The sequence below is a fragment of the Leiobunum rupestre genome, chromosome 2 (genome assembly GCF_980474605.1).
Source record: "Leiobunum rupestre chromosome 2, qqLeiRupe1.1.hap1, whole genome shotgun sequence".
Taxonomy (NCBI): Eukaryota; Metazoa; Arthropoda; class Arachnida; order Opiliones; family Sclerosomatidae; genus Leiobunum; species Leiobunum rupestre.
Genome location: NC_143385.1, coordinates 54,817,641 through 54,835,818, shown reverse-complemented (window position 1 = coordinate 54,835,818; position 18,178 = coordinate 54,817,641). Strand labels below are relative to the sequence as shown.

The following is an 18,178-nucleotide window of genomic DNA, read 5'->3' as shown; positions in this document are numbered from 1 at the left end:
AAACTGATCGTTAAGCAGATGTCTAACATCCTCTCGGTCCGTTGCCTTGGTCCTTAGCTAATTTTGACGGCCCATTGAAGAAAACGAGCTAGTCCGCGCTATCAAACCACTTGCAATCCGCAGTCGGCCCTCCAGATCACGTCTTACAGCCTTCCTGTACAATAATCGATGGAATGGCACGAGTTCAAAAATGAAAAGGCGACCACTAGAGTTTTGGAGAACTATCGCAACATCTTCTATGCTCATTGCTTTAACTAGGCTCTGAAAGCAGTAGGATTGATATGGTATTTGATGTATATCGGGACTTTTCCTTTAAAAATATTGAAAGGACCAAAAGATTAGCTGATTCAGGTGTTTCCTTTTCAAGAATTGTAGCTCGACCTAAAATTAAAAACTGGAGACGTCTCCTTCAGAGTTCTTTTAGTAAAGATAACATGATAAGTTTCCTCACCGAAGATTGGACATCAAAATTAGACACCATCGGTACAAATTTACTGCATGCTGCATACGGTGAAAAATGTCTTCGTCTATCTAGAGAAGGCTATACAGAAGTGAATGAACTAAGATCCACTCAGGAAGAGGCAGACACGAAAAATGGTTCTGCATGCAAATAAGACAGGTGAAAAGGCTTCAAGTCTGTAACCATTGTGTTAGAAGACACTGATGTCTTTATTTGATTTCGAAAAGTTTCTTGCAATATACCTGCGGAAATAAACACAAGATGTGGAACCAGAAATAGAAGTCGTTTGATAAGTAAAAACAAAATAGTGGCTTCACTTGGATTTGGCTTATGTCAAGCTTTACTAGGACTACACGCCTTTACTGGATATGATACTGTAAAGTGCATTCTCAGGAAAGGGAAAAATTAAGGGTCTCAAGCTCTTTCTTCAACATTCGCAATTGCGTAAAGCATTCGGGTTACTGGGCTATAAAATTGAATTGAACGAAGATTTATTCAACAATTAATAAGCATTTATTTGTAGATTGTACACACCAAAAACTAGTGTTGATCTAGTCAATGAACTCCGTTACCAATTGTGTAGGGCCAAAAAGGAACTGTGGAATCTGGACCGCTACCCCCTTGTGCGGATGCACTTTGACTTCATGCATTTCAAGCTAGCTATCAAGCTGGAATATGGAGACGCTAGGCTTAATAATCAGCTAGGCCAATACCCAAGGCTCCACCATAGGCCTAAGTTATCAAGCGACTTTTAAAGCCATTAATTCAGGTGGCCGGTTACAATGCGTAGGAGGGTGGTGGCCAGCTTGTCATGCCACGCTAGACAACAGCTCCCTCGTCGCCTGTCAGGATATCCCTTCACCACATCGATAAGGACGGAAAACTCAAGCCATACTCGAACTTATTGCATGTAACTGTTCAAAGGCTTGCAAAGATTCTAGATGTCAGTGCGAAGCTAATGGCTTAAAGTGTACAGATGCGTGTAAACCTCAGGATTGCGCAAATTTTACCGACCCCTAGGAAGTTGTAAATATGGACTCATATGACCCTGGTAGCAGTGAAGACGAAACATAATCTTTGCTAATGTAGCTTTAAGAAGTAGAAACTACGAAATATTTTCCAGTTTCAATTAGTAGTTTAATGTAGCTCAAATCATGTGCGCATCGAAAGGGTCAGATTAAAGAACTATACCTTTTTTACACATTACAATATTAATTATAATCAAAATGGTCCAAGAAAAATGTTTGAAATAAATTTGTTATCTAAATAAGATCTTCTTCCATATATTTGCTTATTTGTTTAGGTATAACACTTGAAACTTAATTTGAGATAACTCGCCACTTTAATTAATTACTTTAATATCTTTAAATAAAAGTTTTATTTATTTTAATGGTTTTAGAATTAAAACAGAAAATTACTATAAGACGGGTGGTGTTAATTTCAACTGAATATGGTTTGTTAACCGTGGCGTTGAGCGAATTACGCTACTAAGTTTGAAATGTAGGACAAAAACGCATCCTTTTCAAGACTAGTATTTTTTGAAAAAATAAAAACGTTCCAGCATTTCTTGATTTTACCGAGGCTTGAGTTTGTTCATTTGGAAATTGTTTTGTGGTTTCTGTAACTATTTCGAACGTATAATTCAAGGTAATATATACGATTTGTAAATATTATAGTTCGTTTTAGCAATGTGTAAACAGAATAAATTTAATAGATTAAAAATTTCATTTAATCTGGGAACAATTTAGATTATTAACAATTTTATATACGAAATTGAAGATAGCGAGTCAGCAGTCGTTAAAGATTGCAACACATGCCTCGGAAAAGAAATTAACTTTGGTACTTGACCACTGCAAAATGAACCATTGACACCAGTGTCAGAAAAGATTGATGAACCCATTTAAAATACTAATGTTAGAATGCCCTCCGGAACCCACAATAATCATCAGATGGGTATTCAGCTCTAATCGTGTTTACAGCGCAGCGAGGAATTGTGTGACGATTGTATCTACCAAGAGGTCCAAATATACATTTAATGAAGCGATAATACGCTTGGTATCTGTAAGCTCTAATAATAAAGAGTTATTGGAAATTAAACTTCATTAAAAATTAGGAGGTTAATTTAAAATTTTTAATTAGCAACATAACTTACATATGGATATAGCCTTTAGGAGTTTCCTCTCTGTCGCCACCCCTACCTCGTGGATCATAATGAGCGATGTTGTCCAACTCCAGCATTAATTATGATGGGTTATGCAACTTCCACGCGTTATTTTGTTATTCACAGAAGGCATCTCACGACAACACGGACTTTCAGTGTATGTGGGCATAGAGTGGCAATAACCAGACGTAAACCTGGACAAAATATTCTTTAGTTGGTTATAATTTAATTAGATATAAATTCCTATATTCTTACCAGTCAGTGTTGTCTAATCTATCGTGAGGTTCGATATCACGCTCAACATCAATATTTTCAATGGGTACACCATCAGCTTCCTCCACCGGCGCCAAAGGTTCAAATTGGTATGGTAACACAACAACTTCAATTTCATCGCCAAGGTTCATGTTGTCTTCATCATCTACTTCTGAATCGCTATCTTCAAAATGGTCTATAAAACTGGAATCATCCGAATCGTTCCCAGATACAACCGAAAAAATTCTTCGTCGCTACTAAAGCTAGCCATTGTTAAGAACTTAAGACTCGTTTCTTTCAAATTGATCGACTCTACAGCGCGCGCCGTGCACGGAGCACGAGCATCGTATAAAAATTCTGTTAGTAGAATCCCATTGTTCAATAGGGGTTTTTTTTTTGGTTTTCGTCCACGAAATAAGTAACAGCATGGTAGCACCTAGGAGCAACAAACACAACACCCTACACAAGGAGAATGCAACCCGTCACAAGTCATGGAATTTCTTGTGTACATTTCTCATTGGCTAGACGCTTTAGCACCTGCTGCCGTCAGAAGGGGAAAATTGAGAAATTGTCTTCCCCCCACCCGTAAAACGTTCAGCGTAAAGGATCGTGACGCTCGTCCAATAAAATTGGTACACAACCCTTCGTTAGCGTATTTAAAGGCTTGCTGCGTTATCCTTGTGTTTGTTGCTCCTAGGTAGCACAAAGAATTTGTATGCAAGCCTAAACTCTATGTTGGGTAAAGTGACCAATGAGATAACTCCTTGTCAATGATCACGGCAAAATTCAAAACATTTCCCGTTCTTTTAATTATTTCTAATTATCTACGAAACGTAAAGCAACGAAACATTACATTCGGGTATTTTAAACGTAATTTCTTCGTTTAAAAGTAATATTTAGGCGGTAACGAATAATTTGCAACTTACTCCTTAAGCAACCAATTTGGTCTAATATATCTCAAACGGCCGCCTTCTTGAAAAGGGAAATTAATTTTAGTGGGCCAACATCTTTAGACGATTGAACAAGTTAGCAAGCTGGCCAAAATATATCTCTCCTCGGAAGAATTGTCCCTAGTGGTATTAATTTCTCGAGATGATCCTTAAAGATAGATCTCCGCAATTCAGAGTTATTTAATAAAAACGTAATCCCAGATCTATCCCGCCTGGTATAAAATTTTAATTATAATTAAAATAAATGAGACGAAACAACCGATTTTAATTTATCCAAAATATTTTAAATTAAATAGTTACAACAGTGAGTTCGACGTACTAAAACAATGCACAATAGAATTTAACCCTTTTTAATACAGTACAAGTTTATCAGTTGAATATATACGAAGCAAATTTTAATGAAAGAAATATCTACAGAGGGTATTTGTAATTTTATCGCTTACGAAATACTTGCCGCATCTTTAACGCTCATTTTATTTCAACATTCGCCCTTGATGAAGATTCCGTAGAATAGCTATATTCGACATCTGGTAGTGGACGACTCGTAGACTTCCAGTTAACGTTGTGACACATACCGCATGAAAAAGACCAATGCCGTCCAATTTCCAATATCATATAATGACTCACACACCCAGGAAATCAATGACTGCGTTAGGAATCGTAGAAATCCAAATATCCACACCAAATGTATTAATAAGAAGCAAAAACGTTACCATCAACAAAGCACAGAGAGCCACTTGACTAAACGACAGCTCGAATATAAATAAACGTAAAATAAACCTATTTGCGTTATTACAACTATATTTAAGACGATAATAAAACCCGTAAATAAATAACAAAAACTTACAAAGTGTACCACCCACAGGTTCTACCCTTTAACCCTTTTATCTCTGCTGACTGCGCTAAAACAAGATTTGACCTTTAAAATTTCATACGTTAAAAATGTAGACTTTTAAAACCATTAATATACTCTTCCGCTAAGCTGAGTTTATAATTTTAAAGGAAACGTAATATGTGTCGGTGGTTCTGTGGTAGAACATTCGCCTGTCACGTAGAAGGGCTCGGGTTCGAAACCTGGGCGGCGCATTTTTTTTAAATCAACAGAGAAGACGTTACATTAGAACACTCGCCTGTCATGCAGGAGGGCTCGGGTTCGAATACCGCCCGATGCCATCGCAAATTGATATTAAGACGAATACCTAAAACAACTGGTGGAAACCCTGCCCTTTGGACGTTGAGACGTTTATCGTAACCCTCAGCACACGGCCCGTCCCAAAAGTCGTTAAGAAGAAGTAGGAGAGTAAACACCAATATATACAAAACGCATACACAACAAACTCATCACCCACAACCGCCATAACACCAACTCAACATTCCCACATTACGCATAAACATTACAAATTTCCAATGAGACCGAAGTGAAACCGTCACGACGGTGAGCGTTAACAAAAAAAGAACCAAACCGCACCAATTGCAACGATAACGCTCACCGTCAGACGGTGGTTTCGACAACCTTTAAACTGCAAAAACGGTTTTTCAACTTTGCTCCGGTAACGCGTTTCGGACTTTGCCCCGCTAACGCGTTCGCAGCCCACAGACAGACAAACACACACACACAAAGACGGACAGACGCGATGATTGTATAACCCCTCCTAGGGGACTTAGTGCCCTCGGAGAGGTACAAATCACGATCTGATGTGTTTTTCACGGACACATTATTGGAACTTATGCTCGTGTTCGAGAAAACCTCACTAACAGACTAATGAAAAATTTCCCATATAGACTAGTGGTTTCAAATAGCTAAGCAATCCTGTAAATTTTTCGTATTGCTATAATATATTAATTTTGCCAGTTATAATCACTTTACTGATAGCTTAAGGTTGATAGTCGTTCACGCTCTCGGGCAATTGCGAGGCTTAATTAGCGCTCCTCTTTTAGCACTCATTTGAGCCACAAAATTGACACATTTCGGTTTGGTGCTCAATTGTGAAGGGAAAAGTACGCTCCTCTTTTAGCACTCATTCGAGCAGAAATATTGGTGCTTCTCTGTTTCGGGCTCATTTGAGCCACAAAATTGGCACATTTCAGTTTCGTGCTTAATTGAGATTGAAGAGAAAAGTACGCTTCTCTTTTAGCACCTATTCGAGCAGCAATATTGGTCGTTTTTTTTAATAATAAAACCTATTGACAATGACCATAAAATCATTACGTGGAAAAGGACTAAGAACCAGTGCGGTTTCTAAGTAGCCCACATTTCTCAAGAGTAAAACTCACTTTTCCTTGGCAAAATTATTACTATGATTACTTATCGGAGCGAACTCTTTATTGAATACTGATAATAGCAAATACTACAATAAAACCTATTTTTAACTCTCCGAGGGGACTATGTCCAATAGGAGGGGTAATACAATCACCGTGTCTGCCGATCCGTGTGGGTGTGTCTGTTGGTCCTTATCAAGAATTTCGTAAAGGGTCACAAATTTAACGAAAGGAGCAACAAACTCTTAAAATGTTTATTGTTAAATCAAAACAAATTTAAAAAAATAAAGCCAGGATTTACATCCTATTTCTAGAAAATTCCCAGCAAATAGTAGGGCAATGCTAAGATAGAATGATGTAGCTAAATTACGAGCATTATGTTGTACCTTGTGACTTTGAGCAGTCAAATAGTTAGAAATATTGTATAATTTTTCTAAATAGGAAGCAAATGTTTGGTTTTAAAATGTTAAATCCTTGAGAAAATCAAACTTCCGTTTTCATTTTTATTTTGAGTGACCCGAGCCCTTTTCGGAAAAACCAAGAACTTAAAAGCCTCTATTGAACTTATCTAGATTGGTCTAACTAGATTCATTTTAAATCTGTCCCGTGCAGTGTGCACTTTAAATGCATTTATTTTATTGTTGTAAATGTGGACTATCGTTCCAACCATTGTCGTGAAATGTTTTCTTTTTTTGTATTATCAACAATTTTTTTAGACAATCGAAAATAAGAAATTAATCAACCTTGTTAAATGCCTTGAGGAAACAACGATACCATATGGCTGTTTTTATCAGAAACTATTAAAACGGAAACTGTATTACGATATTTGGAATAGAAAAGTGGTAGCACTTTATTACAAAACGACTTGGCAGTCAAAATTTATTCTTTTGTGTGGAACCTTTACTGGAAAAAGACGATTCGTTTTCTCGGAGGAATCATACTTTCCAATGCCAATTGCATTTCTCGTCGGGAGAGGTTTCCCGGTAAAGCAATTTCGGAAATTGAACAATTCGTAAAATACTTTACGCTACCGATAAAAAAGAATAATATCTAATCAGTGTTGGAAATGATTTGGCAGAAGCATGTGTATTTTGATATAAACGTTTAATCGTACTTCGACTCTGTCCAATGCACATTGCGAGTTAGGATTTAGTAAATACCCCTATTTTTGAAAATTGTGCATACCACTGATAAATAACACTGAACAACAAACAAAATGTTTTGGAATGTTTCCTAACCCAATTGAACTATTTCTGACAATTTTTGGGTCAAGAAAAACGAGTATGGCAATGAATTTTTTTTATTAACTACCGTTTCCAAGATACATAATACATAGACATTAATACATAATACATAGACATTAATACATAATACATAGACATTAATACATAATACGTAGACATTAATACCTAATACATAGACATTAATATAATATGGGCTGTTTCTAATGTTTCGAATTAAAATAATAAGCGGCATGAAACGAAGCAGACGCACGCAAGGGGAAATAGGTCAGTAGTAGAGCATTCGGCTGCATATAAAGGGTTCCTTAGTTCTTAACTGAAATCGCCCTTGGTGGCTTCTCTTTCTTTTAATAATCTTGATTAAATTAATTAAATCAATTCACTGAACAACAAAGAAAATGTTTCGGGCTCAAAATTAGCTGATATTAATGTATTTTGGTCTGCTGAATACGAATAAAAAATGTTAGTTAGCTCTAGTTTTTGAGATACAGTCATAGTGACTGTTCCAGTCATTATAATGACTTGAACAGTCACTATGACTGTATCTCAAAAACTAGAGCTAACTAACATTTTTTATTCGTATTCAGCAGACCAAAATACATTAATATCAGCTAATTTTGAGCCCGAATTATTTTCTTTGTTGTTCAGTGTAATAATAAATAGTGGTAAGAAGTGGTAAAGAATGGTAAATTTTGTAAATAACAGTAAACTTGGTAAGGAATGGTAAATTTGGAAATAATAGTAAATTTGGTAAATTATGGTAAATTTGGGAAGTAATGGTAAATTTGGTAAATAATGGTATTGTATCATTCAAAATCGCATTATATTAACTTTAGAAGATCTTAAACTTAATTTTAATTACTCTTCACGTATAATTCTTAAAGTTTATTATTATTCATTTATTACAAACTGATACGCAGTACTTCGCCATGAAGGCCTATCGGCCGAAAAACCGAGTATCGTTTCAATAAATAAATACAGTTTATTTTCCCCAAACGTTGTTAGTCTTTTTTACCTTTTCGGCGTTGTTTAATGTTATATTTACATAGTTCAACGGTGGTCTCGTTTTTCTTGCATTTGATACCAAAATATAGACCCTATTAAAGTGCAATAATTCTTCGAAAAATAAACTACTAAAATTTGTAGGTATTAAAAATATAATAGAAATAGGTGGCGCCATGTTTTCTTACAGCTGTAGTACAAATAGTACATTTTCGTATTTTCCAAACGTACATATAAGCAACATCTATCTGCAATACTGTATTTAAGTCGTGGCCCCTAATGGGCCATGGTTTGCCATAACTGTTGGCTTTACCCGGGAGTTGGATCCGGCTCTTGTAACCCATAAGGGCAGTGGCGCACTGGGAGATGTTAGCCATAGTCAAATGTTCTAGCCCTCAACCTCCGACTTCAGTCAGATAGGGACGCGGAATCTGGGCTTCGGCTCGGGCCAATACGAGTGTTCCACGCACTGTCAACGCTCTAAAGGAGCTGGCTCTCAGCTGTCGGATAGCGGGTCTCTGTGCGAGGCGCTTTGGCCCTAGCTTCCTCGCCTTTAGACTCACACCCGGGTTCCGATGGCAGCTGCACGAGGTTGTGCTGGGGTGCAGTGTGCCCGTTGTCCAACATTAGGTGCCTTCACTTACAGCGTTGGCTCCCGTTCTATGTGAGCTGGGGTGTGTTGATTGTGCTACAGCATCCGTAATTACTTCCACCACCTGTCTGGGCTGTAGACGCTAGCACAGGGCAAGAATGACGAGACCACTGGTGATTATAGGATTAATTGTTATCCCAGGCGCACCGCTATATAAATCTTAAACTCACTGTATGGGCATTTTTGGTCCTCAATGCCCCCACAACGCGATTAAGTGACCAGTCCTTACAAGCACCCGGGTACAAGTATCGCACTTTCAATAATCAGCCTTTTCAGTTTACATAGAGCCACGTAGTGGCAAATGCAAGAAGCTCATAAACTGCTGGATTTTCGTCTGCTAAGCAGACGCTTTATGGAAAAATCGTCTGCTTAGCAGACGAAAATCCAGCATTTCATGAGCTTATCGCATTTGCCACTATGTGGCTCTATTTAAACTGAAAAGGCTAATTACGTTTCTTTCTCCACTTCTGAAATAATATCCTTTTAGTAAGCTATGGAAATTTTACTTCCTTAATAGACAACATAAGTAAGGACTAGTAAACGTGTAGGGTGAATAAATATAGGAGTTATAGTTTTACAAGTTTACTCATTTTCTCCCAAGTTAATTTTTTCTACGCTTAACTTCCATAGTGTGCGTATAGATAATGTCAACAGTAGCAGACGTTGTCGTAGACAAATAAGTTACACGTAGAAAGGAGTTCTTCATAGTCCTTCAAAGAAAGCAGGTGTCGGTTGCACACAGCAAAGCTATACGATATACACTCAGTGGCGTAAATAGCGCCCCCGCAGACCCCGCGGCGTGGGGGGGCCCCCGAGAACCATCCCATCAATGGTACAAGTACCATCCCATCAATGGTACAAGAACCACCCCATTAACGGTACAAGAACCATCCCATTAACGGTACAAGAACCATCCCATCAGTGGTACAAGTACCATCCCATCAGTGGTACAAGAACCATCCCAACAATGGTACAAGTACCATCCCATCAATGGTACAAGAACCACCCCATTAACGGTACAAGAACCATCCCATTAACGGTACAAGAACCATCCCATCAGTGGTACAAGTACCATCCCATCAGTGGTACAAGTACCATCCCATCAGTGGTACAAGAACCATCCCAACAATGGTACAAGAACCACCCCATTAACGGTACAAGAACCATCCCATCAACGGTACAAGAACCATCCCATCAGTGGTACAAGAACCATCCCATCAATGGTACAAGTACCATCCCATCAATGGTACAAGAACCACCCCATTAACGGTACAAGAACCACCCCATTAACGGTACAAGAACCACCCCATCAGTGGTACAAGAACCATCCCATCAGTGGTACAAGAACCATCCCATCAGTGGTACAATAACCATCCCATCAATGGTACAAGTACCACCCCATCAATGGTACAAGAACCACCCCATTAACGGTACAAGAACCATCCCATCAGTGGTACAAGAACCATCCCATCAGTGGTACAAGAACCATCCCATCAGTGGTACAAGAACCACTCCATTAACGGTACAAGAACCATCCCATCAGTGGTACAAGAACCATCCCATCAATGGTACAAGTACCATCCCATCAATGGTACAAGTACCATCCCATCAGTGGTACAAGAACCATCCCAACAATGGTACAAGAACCACCCCATTAACGGTACAAGAACCATCCCATCAACGGTACAAGAACCATCCCATCAGTGGTACAAGAACCATCCCATCAATGGTACAAGTACCATCCCATCAATGGTACAAGAACCACCCCATTAACGGTACAAGAACCACCCCATTAACGGTACAAGAACCACCCCTTCAGTGGTACAAGAACCATCCCATCAGTGGTACAATAACCATCCCATCAATGGTACAAGTACCATCCCATCAATGGTACAAGAACCACCCCATTAACGGTACAAGAACCATCCCATCAGTGGTACAAGAACCATCCCATCAGTGGTACAAGAACCATCCCATCAGTGGTACAAGAACCATCCCATCAGTGGTACAAGAACCACTCCATTAACGGTACAAGAACCATCCCATCAGTGGTACAAGAACCATCCCATCAATGGTACAAGTACCATCCCATCAATGGTACAAGTACCATCCCATCAATGGTACAAGAACCATCCCATCAACGGTACAAGAACCATCCCATCAACGGTACAAGAACCATCCCATTAACGGTACAAGAACCATCCCATCAATCGTACAAGTACCATCCCATCAATGGTACAAGAACCACCCCATTAACGGTACAAGAACCACCCCATTAACGGTACAAGAACCACCCCATCAGTGGTACAAGAACCATCCCATCAGTGGTACAAGAACCATCCCATCAATGGTACAAGTATCATCCCATCAATGGTACAAGAACCACCCCATTAACGGTACAAGAACCATCCCATCAGTGGTACAAGAACCACCCCATCAGTGGTACAAGAACCATCCCATCAATGGTACAAGTACCATCCCATCAGTGGTACAAGAACCACTACATTAACGGTACAAGAACCACCCCATTAACGGTACAAGAACCATCCCATCAACGGTACAAGAACCATCCCATCAATGGTACAAGTACCATCCCATCAATGGTACAAGTACCATCCCATCAATGGTACAAGAACCATCCCATCAACGGTACAAGAACCATCCCATCAACGGTACAAGAACCATCCCATTAACAGTACAAGAACCATCCCATCAATGGTACAAGTACCATCCCATCAATGGTACAAGAACCACCCCATTAACGGTACAAGAACCACCCCATTAACGGTACAAGAACCATCCCATCAACGGTACAAGAACCAGCCCATTAACGGTACAAGAACCACCCCATTAACGGTACAAGAACCATCCCATCAACGGTATAAGAACCATCCCATCAACGGTACAAGTACCATCCCATCAATGGTACAAGAACCACCCCATTAACGGTTCAAGAACCACCTTATTAACGGTTCAAGAACCACCCCATTAACGGTTCAAGAACCACCCCATCAATGGTACAAGAACCATCTCATCAGTGGTACAAGAACCATCCCATCAATGGTACAAGTACCATCCCATCAATGGTACAAAAATCACCCCATTAACGGTACAAGAACCATCCCATCAGTGGTACAAGAACCATCCCATCAGTGGTACAAGAACTATCCCATCAATGGTACAAGAACCACCCCATTAACGGTACAAGAACCACCCCATTAACGGTACAAGAACCATCCCATCAACGGTACAAGAACCATCCCATCAACGGTACAAGAACCATCCCATCAGTGGTACAAGTATCATCCCATCAATGGTACAAGAACCACCCCATTAACGGTATTAGAACCACCCCATTAACGGTACAAGAACCATCCCATTAACGGTACAAGAACCATCCCATCATCGGTACAAGAACCATCCCATCAACGGTACAAGTACCATCCCATCAACGGTACAAGAACCACCCCATCAACGGTACAAGTACCATCCCATCAATGGTACAAGAACCATCCCATCAACGGTACAAGAACCATCCCATTAACGGTACAAGAACCATCCCATCAATGGTACAAGTACCATCCCATCAATGGTACAAGAACCACTCCATTAACGGTACAAGAACCACCCCATTAACGGTACAAGAACCATCCCATCAATGGTACAAGAACCACCCCATTAACGGTACAAGAACCACCCCATCAACGGTACAAGTACCATCCCATCAATGGTACAAGAACCACCACATTAACGGTTCAAGAACCACCCCATTAACGGTACAAGAACCATCCCATCAACGGTACAAGAACCAGCCCATTAACGGTACAAGAACCACCCCATTAACGGTACAAGAACCACCCCATTAACGGTACAAGAACCATCCCATCAATGGTACAAGAACCATCCCATCAATGGTACAAGAACCATCCCATCAACGGTACAAGTACCATCCCATCAATGGTACAAGAACCACCCCATTAACGGTACAAGAACCACCCCATTAACGGTTCAAGAACCACCCCATCAATGGTACAAGAACCATCTCATCAGTGGTACAAGAACCATCCCATCAACGGTACAAGAACCACCCCATTAACGGTACAAGAACCATCCCATCAATGGTACAAGAACCATCCCATCAATGGTACAAGTACCATCCCATCAGTGGTACAAGAACCACTCCATTAACGGTACAAGAACCACCCCATTAACGGTACAAGAACCATCCCATCAACGGTACAAGAACCATCCCATCAACGGTACAAGAACCATCCCATCAATGGTACAAGAACCATCCCATCAATGGTACAAGTACCATCCCATCAATGGTACAAGTACCATCCCATCAACGGTACAAGAACCATCCCATCAACGGTACAAGAACCATCCCATCAGTGGTACAAGAACCATCCCATCAATGGTACAAGAACCACCCCATCAATGGTACAAGTACCATCCCATCAATGGTACAAGAACCACCCCATTAACGGTACAAGAACCATCCCATCAACGGTACAAGTACCATCATAGTTCACCTTTACAGTGTTCACACTCAACTCTCCGATTGGAAACTACAAGCGCTGCTTTCTGTCCCGCGTTTTGCCGAAAAATATTCTATGTCCGTAAAATATGTAGGAAACGTCTCTCTTAAAATAACTAGGAAACGCTTTAAAATATCTATAGAAAGTCTATTAAAATATATAGGATTTTTAAAATTGATAGAGTTTGAAAATATTCCTAGAGTTTGAAAATATTCCTATACTAGAAGTGTTAAAATATTCCTAGAAATGTTAAAATATTTCTAGAAATGTTATTTAGTTTTTTCCGGTTTGGCGCCCCATACGTTTCAGCCATGGTTAATCGCAACAATTAAACGTGAAATATTTATTTCAACTACCTTGCGCATAAGTTTTAAAAATCGTTTTGTTTTAGTACGATAAGAAACCAAAAGTCTAAAGATTTTTTTTCCGGTAATTGATAAATATGAATTTTTTAAATATGACCAACTATAAATAAAGAAAAACTCACGGAAGATAATCAAATAAAGTTTTGGCCAAAAAGTGATAGAATAATTTAATTTTTTTGAATGAAAAAAAAACTTAGGTGAATTTTAGATTATTGGATAATAGTTGAACTAAGAAAAAAACTATTGAACATATTTGCTAATAATTACATCAAAAGATAACTTTATTTAAAAAAATATACGTATTAATCAAATTATACGAATAAAATTGATCGAAAAATATAAACAACATTTTTATTCAAAGAAATATTTTTCGAAAAAATTCGTTTGTGTCTTAGTTACGGTTAAAAGTTTACCGACACCGAGCCCTAATAAGCAATCTAAGGAAAATAATAAGTGGCTCGGAAATAAAACTTTGGCTTTTCAATAAACGCTCATGGAGAACGTAATTACATTTACTGTAACATAATATAATTGTTCCATTTATTAATGTTGGTCACATAACGGTTATTTGGAAGAAATTCGAAAATATTTGATTGTACGTTCTAAACATTGTATCGTTTATTTTGAAATGCAAGAAACATTGTTAATAATATTAACAATTAGTAGGATCAGATATTTTGGAATGTTCAACCATATCAATGAGCAGATTAAATGATTTACGTTTACGAAATCAACTGTAACGCTGTAATTTTTTCATAATACTCTACTGTCATCAGAAATTTAAAGGTACCGTTGCTTTTCGATTTCATTCAGTTGTATTGGAATTCACTTATGCACGTGGAATGTTCATCGTATTTTTATAAAATAGAAAGAAATTGGCTTAAATCATTTTACGATAGAACTGTCTTAAAACTAACAAAGGTATTTGTACATTTTTATGCACCGTCTGAAAACCAAAGTCTGACCTTTTAATTCTTATAATTATTCTCTTTGACTGTACTATGGACTAGTACAAGAAGGATTAAGTGGAAGTATTCTTTGCTGTTTTAAGGATCATTTTGTGGCTTTTCGTTGTGGTATCAGTAAGTTGCTACGACTCAATGATGTTTACAAAATATTAATTTGAGTTATAATTTCGATTTATTACAAGATAAAAGTTACATTAAAAGAACACCAAAGTTTCATTCAAAAAGGTGTTTTGTTAAAATGCGATAAGTTGTGCTCTCTTTACACTTACAACATTGACCAACGTATTTAAAAATAGCAGCCAACCATTTTCCGAGATATGCTGAAATGGCAAATATAATAGAAAAAAAATTGCAATTTCGTTCCACCACATTCTAAATAATGACCAAAAAAATGAGAAAAGATCTTCGACGTAAAATAAAATCGATTTACCCATTCTTTTTAAATATTTGTTCTATTCTAATAAAATAATTATAATATTCTGCTTAAAAAATAACGCTCTCCACTTGTGTACCTTAAAAATTTAAGCTAGGTGCTAATTCTCCTTAAATAATCGAAGAATTAATAAACGGTCATCCTACTATGATTCAGTGAAAAAGAACGGTATTCGCTTTGGTGATACAAAATAATAAATACGCGAAGAAAGTTGAGTGTTACACTCAGTTTTTCAATTAAATTATTTTCAAATATTTAACATTTAATTTAAAAAAATCCTTATGGCATTTCAAATTATTTCAATCAATTTTAAAATAACAGAATGCCACATGTTATAAATTAGAGTTGTTAATTTTTCGCAAAATTTAAATGCGGAAAATGTTTCGCGAATTGGAAAAATAAAAAATTGAAACATATAAATTATATAACATATATTTCAATTCAATGTACTTCGCTTAACAAAAATAGCGTCAATCGCGCAATCAAGATTGTCTTATAAACCCAATTAGCGGTACGAATTTGTTTGGGCATTTGCTAGAGCCCTGAAACCTCACATACACCCATATTCTTAAATAGTGGATACGAGTAAGCCCTAACTCCTTTCAAAACCTTTATAACAATCAAATAAACCGGTTTGTAGTCGAATTCACAAATAATTGTTACAATAAAACCATGATCACACGAAACCATAACCCAACCTTAGTTTGAATACCATTTGTGACCAATTAAATTTAAAGGAACTAGCCATGAAACCTGGTTTCCAACGATAGTGTGACCGTGGCTTTAGTCTTCAAACTCATTTAAAATTGGTCTTCATTCTTTTTACTCAAACCAACTCAATCCCAATTAGAAGGGTGTTAAGTAATCAATACATTAATGTCGTCGTAAAAGAACTTTCATTAACACGGCCATAACCGAAAGGGCGACCTCGGAGTATAAAACCACAAAACAATATAAAATAATATCGATTAGGTCCGCCTAAAATTATTTTCTTTTCCAAAACAGCTACAAACGGAATTAGGCTTGCAGCTACTTGGTATAACTGAGATTTGAAATAAAATGGTAAATTTATTTTTCTTCCAACGTTGGAAAAATATTTCAAGGAGAAGTCCAACAATAGATGACAGAATACCAAAAATCAAAATTTTTAAAACCGGGCTAAGGTAATGCAAATTCAAAGACTTCGCATCGGACATAAAATTATGTTCATCATATATAAGAGACCTGGACATCTTATCATTAATTCTCTCGAAGGGTTTCACTTGCGCCGTTTCAAAGAACTTTAATGCCCTATAAACATTGGCAAATAACACGCCCATTAATTTATAATTTTTTTTTGAAAATTTTTCGGGATATAAGTAAAACCTTACAAATAATCGACGCGCTGCAGGATTTTGCTGCCAAGTGCTTTTCTGAATTTCAGATGATCGTAAGAATATTCGTACTGAGTATTTCCAACGTAAAAAGAACTTTGGTAACGACTCAAATAGGTTTTGCACTCTGTTGCTAATTGCATGGCGTAAATCGAGTAGAAAAACATGGCTCCTTTTCCTCTGGCAATAATTTCGAGATTTTCGGTATAATTTCTGTCATGTTTATGAGGCTCAAAATAACGTTGACGTCTTTTATTTAAATTTCGCAATTTTTTATATTTTTCTGATGTCGCTTCCTTAAAATTAATATCCATTAATTTGAGTCAAATAATTTTAATTTAATCCTTATTCCGTGAAAAGTAATTATTCTTAAATGTTTTATATTGGCGTGTCAAAGGGTTACCTTCTTTGGTTTTAATATGAAGATAAAAGTTTCTCTTACGCTTCGCTCTATCAGATAACCCATTAATCCACCTTTTGCAATAATATGAAAAATGGCTTCTCTTCCCGCGATGTCCTCAACTGTGTTAATGAACAATTCATTTTTGACCGTCAGAACGCTTTTTAAATTGCCAGAGTATGATTTCATTAACACCAACGACGCCATCAGCCAACCACTTAGAAAGAAGTTGGCGACAATGCTATCTCCACCTTCCAAATTTGATCCTGGGTATTAAAACAAAGAAACTTTGCAGTTGCTTTCGGTTAGTGCTTAAGTTATATAATTGTTTCGCGTTAGAAAATGGACCCCGCCATTTTGAGCCAAGCACAATCAGGAAAAATAATTTCATAAATGTACCTTAGTAGGCAGTATATTTTCTAAATTTACAGCAAAAACGAAACCATTTCCTCTTTTTCTACTATCTTCTAAATAAAAAATATGCCAAAAAGAAGATCGATTTGCAGTATTAGATGCTTCAATAAAACCCACTCTTAAAGAGGAGCCGATTTCAATCCCAGCTACTCCTTCTGCGTAGTAAGTAAGTTATCTCCCCAATTGTTAAAGGGGGTTTCCCAAGTTATTTGGTTTTCCTTTTCCACAAAACACTTGTTGTGGTTATCGGAAGTAGTGAGTGTAGGTAGCTGTTGCCTAGCGTGGCATGAAAGGCTTTCCACCACCGTCCGGCGCATTGTAACCCGGCTATCTGTTTATAGGCTAGATGACATGGGCTTAAGGTGGTGTCTTGGGTGTTAGCCTATCTTATTATTATTTAATTTTAGGCTGGATGGTTATAGCAATGTTAACAAGTTCGCCGAGGGCGGTATTATTATTTCGTTGCCACCGTTTAAAAGTCACAATAACTTCCAAGTGTTAAAATACGTCATTTCTTGCTATAGATTATTTTTAATTACATTTAAAAAATAAATAAATAGTAAAGAAATCATGGATTGAATATAATTGTATTTTTTATATTTGAAATAAAACAAACAAAGCCTAGGTAGAGATGGGCCTGATTTTATTTAGGAGGAGGGACGACTAACTGTTTTCGAAATTGTACGCGGGTTATTGGGAAAATGGTT

At 37.6% G+C, this 18,178-nt stretch overlaps 1 protein-coding gene across 1 annotated transcript; it reads right to left on the bottom strand.

Annotated features, from left to right (window-relative positions):
• Window positions 1-571: 571 nt before the first annotated feature.
• On the bottom strand, window positions 572-17,331 carry LOC149958430 (uncharacterized). The gene is made up of 6 exons (XM_090167181.1): window positions 17,100-17,331; window positions 16,655-16,953; window positions 16,467-16,574; window positions 2,877-3,077; window positions 2,760-2,815; window positions 572-702 (listed from the first exon to the last, which is right to left on the bottom strand). The coding sequence occupies exons 1-6, from the start codon at window positions 17,262-17,264 to the stop codon at window positions 572-574; spliced, it is 960 nt and encodes a 319-aa protein (XP_090023307.1). The 5' UTR covers window positions 17,265-17,331.
• Between the last annotated feature and the right edge of the window lie 847 nt (window positions 17,332-18,178).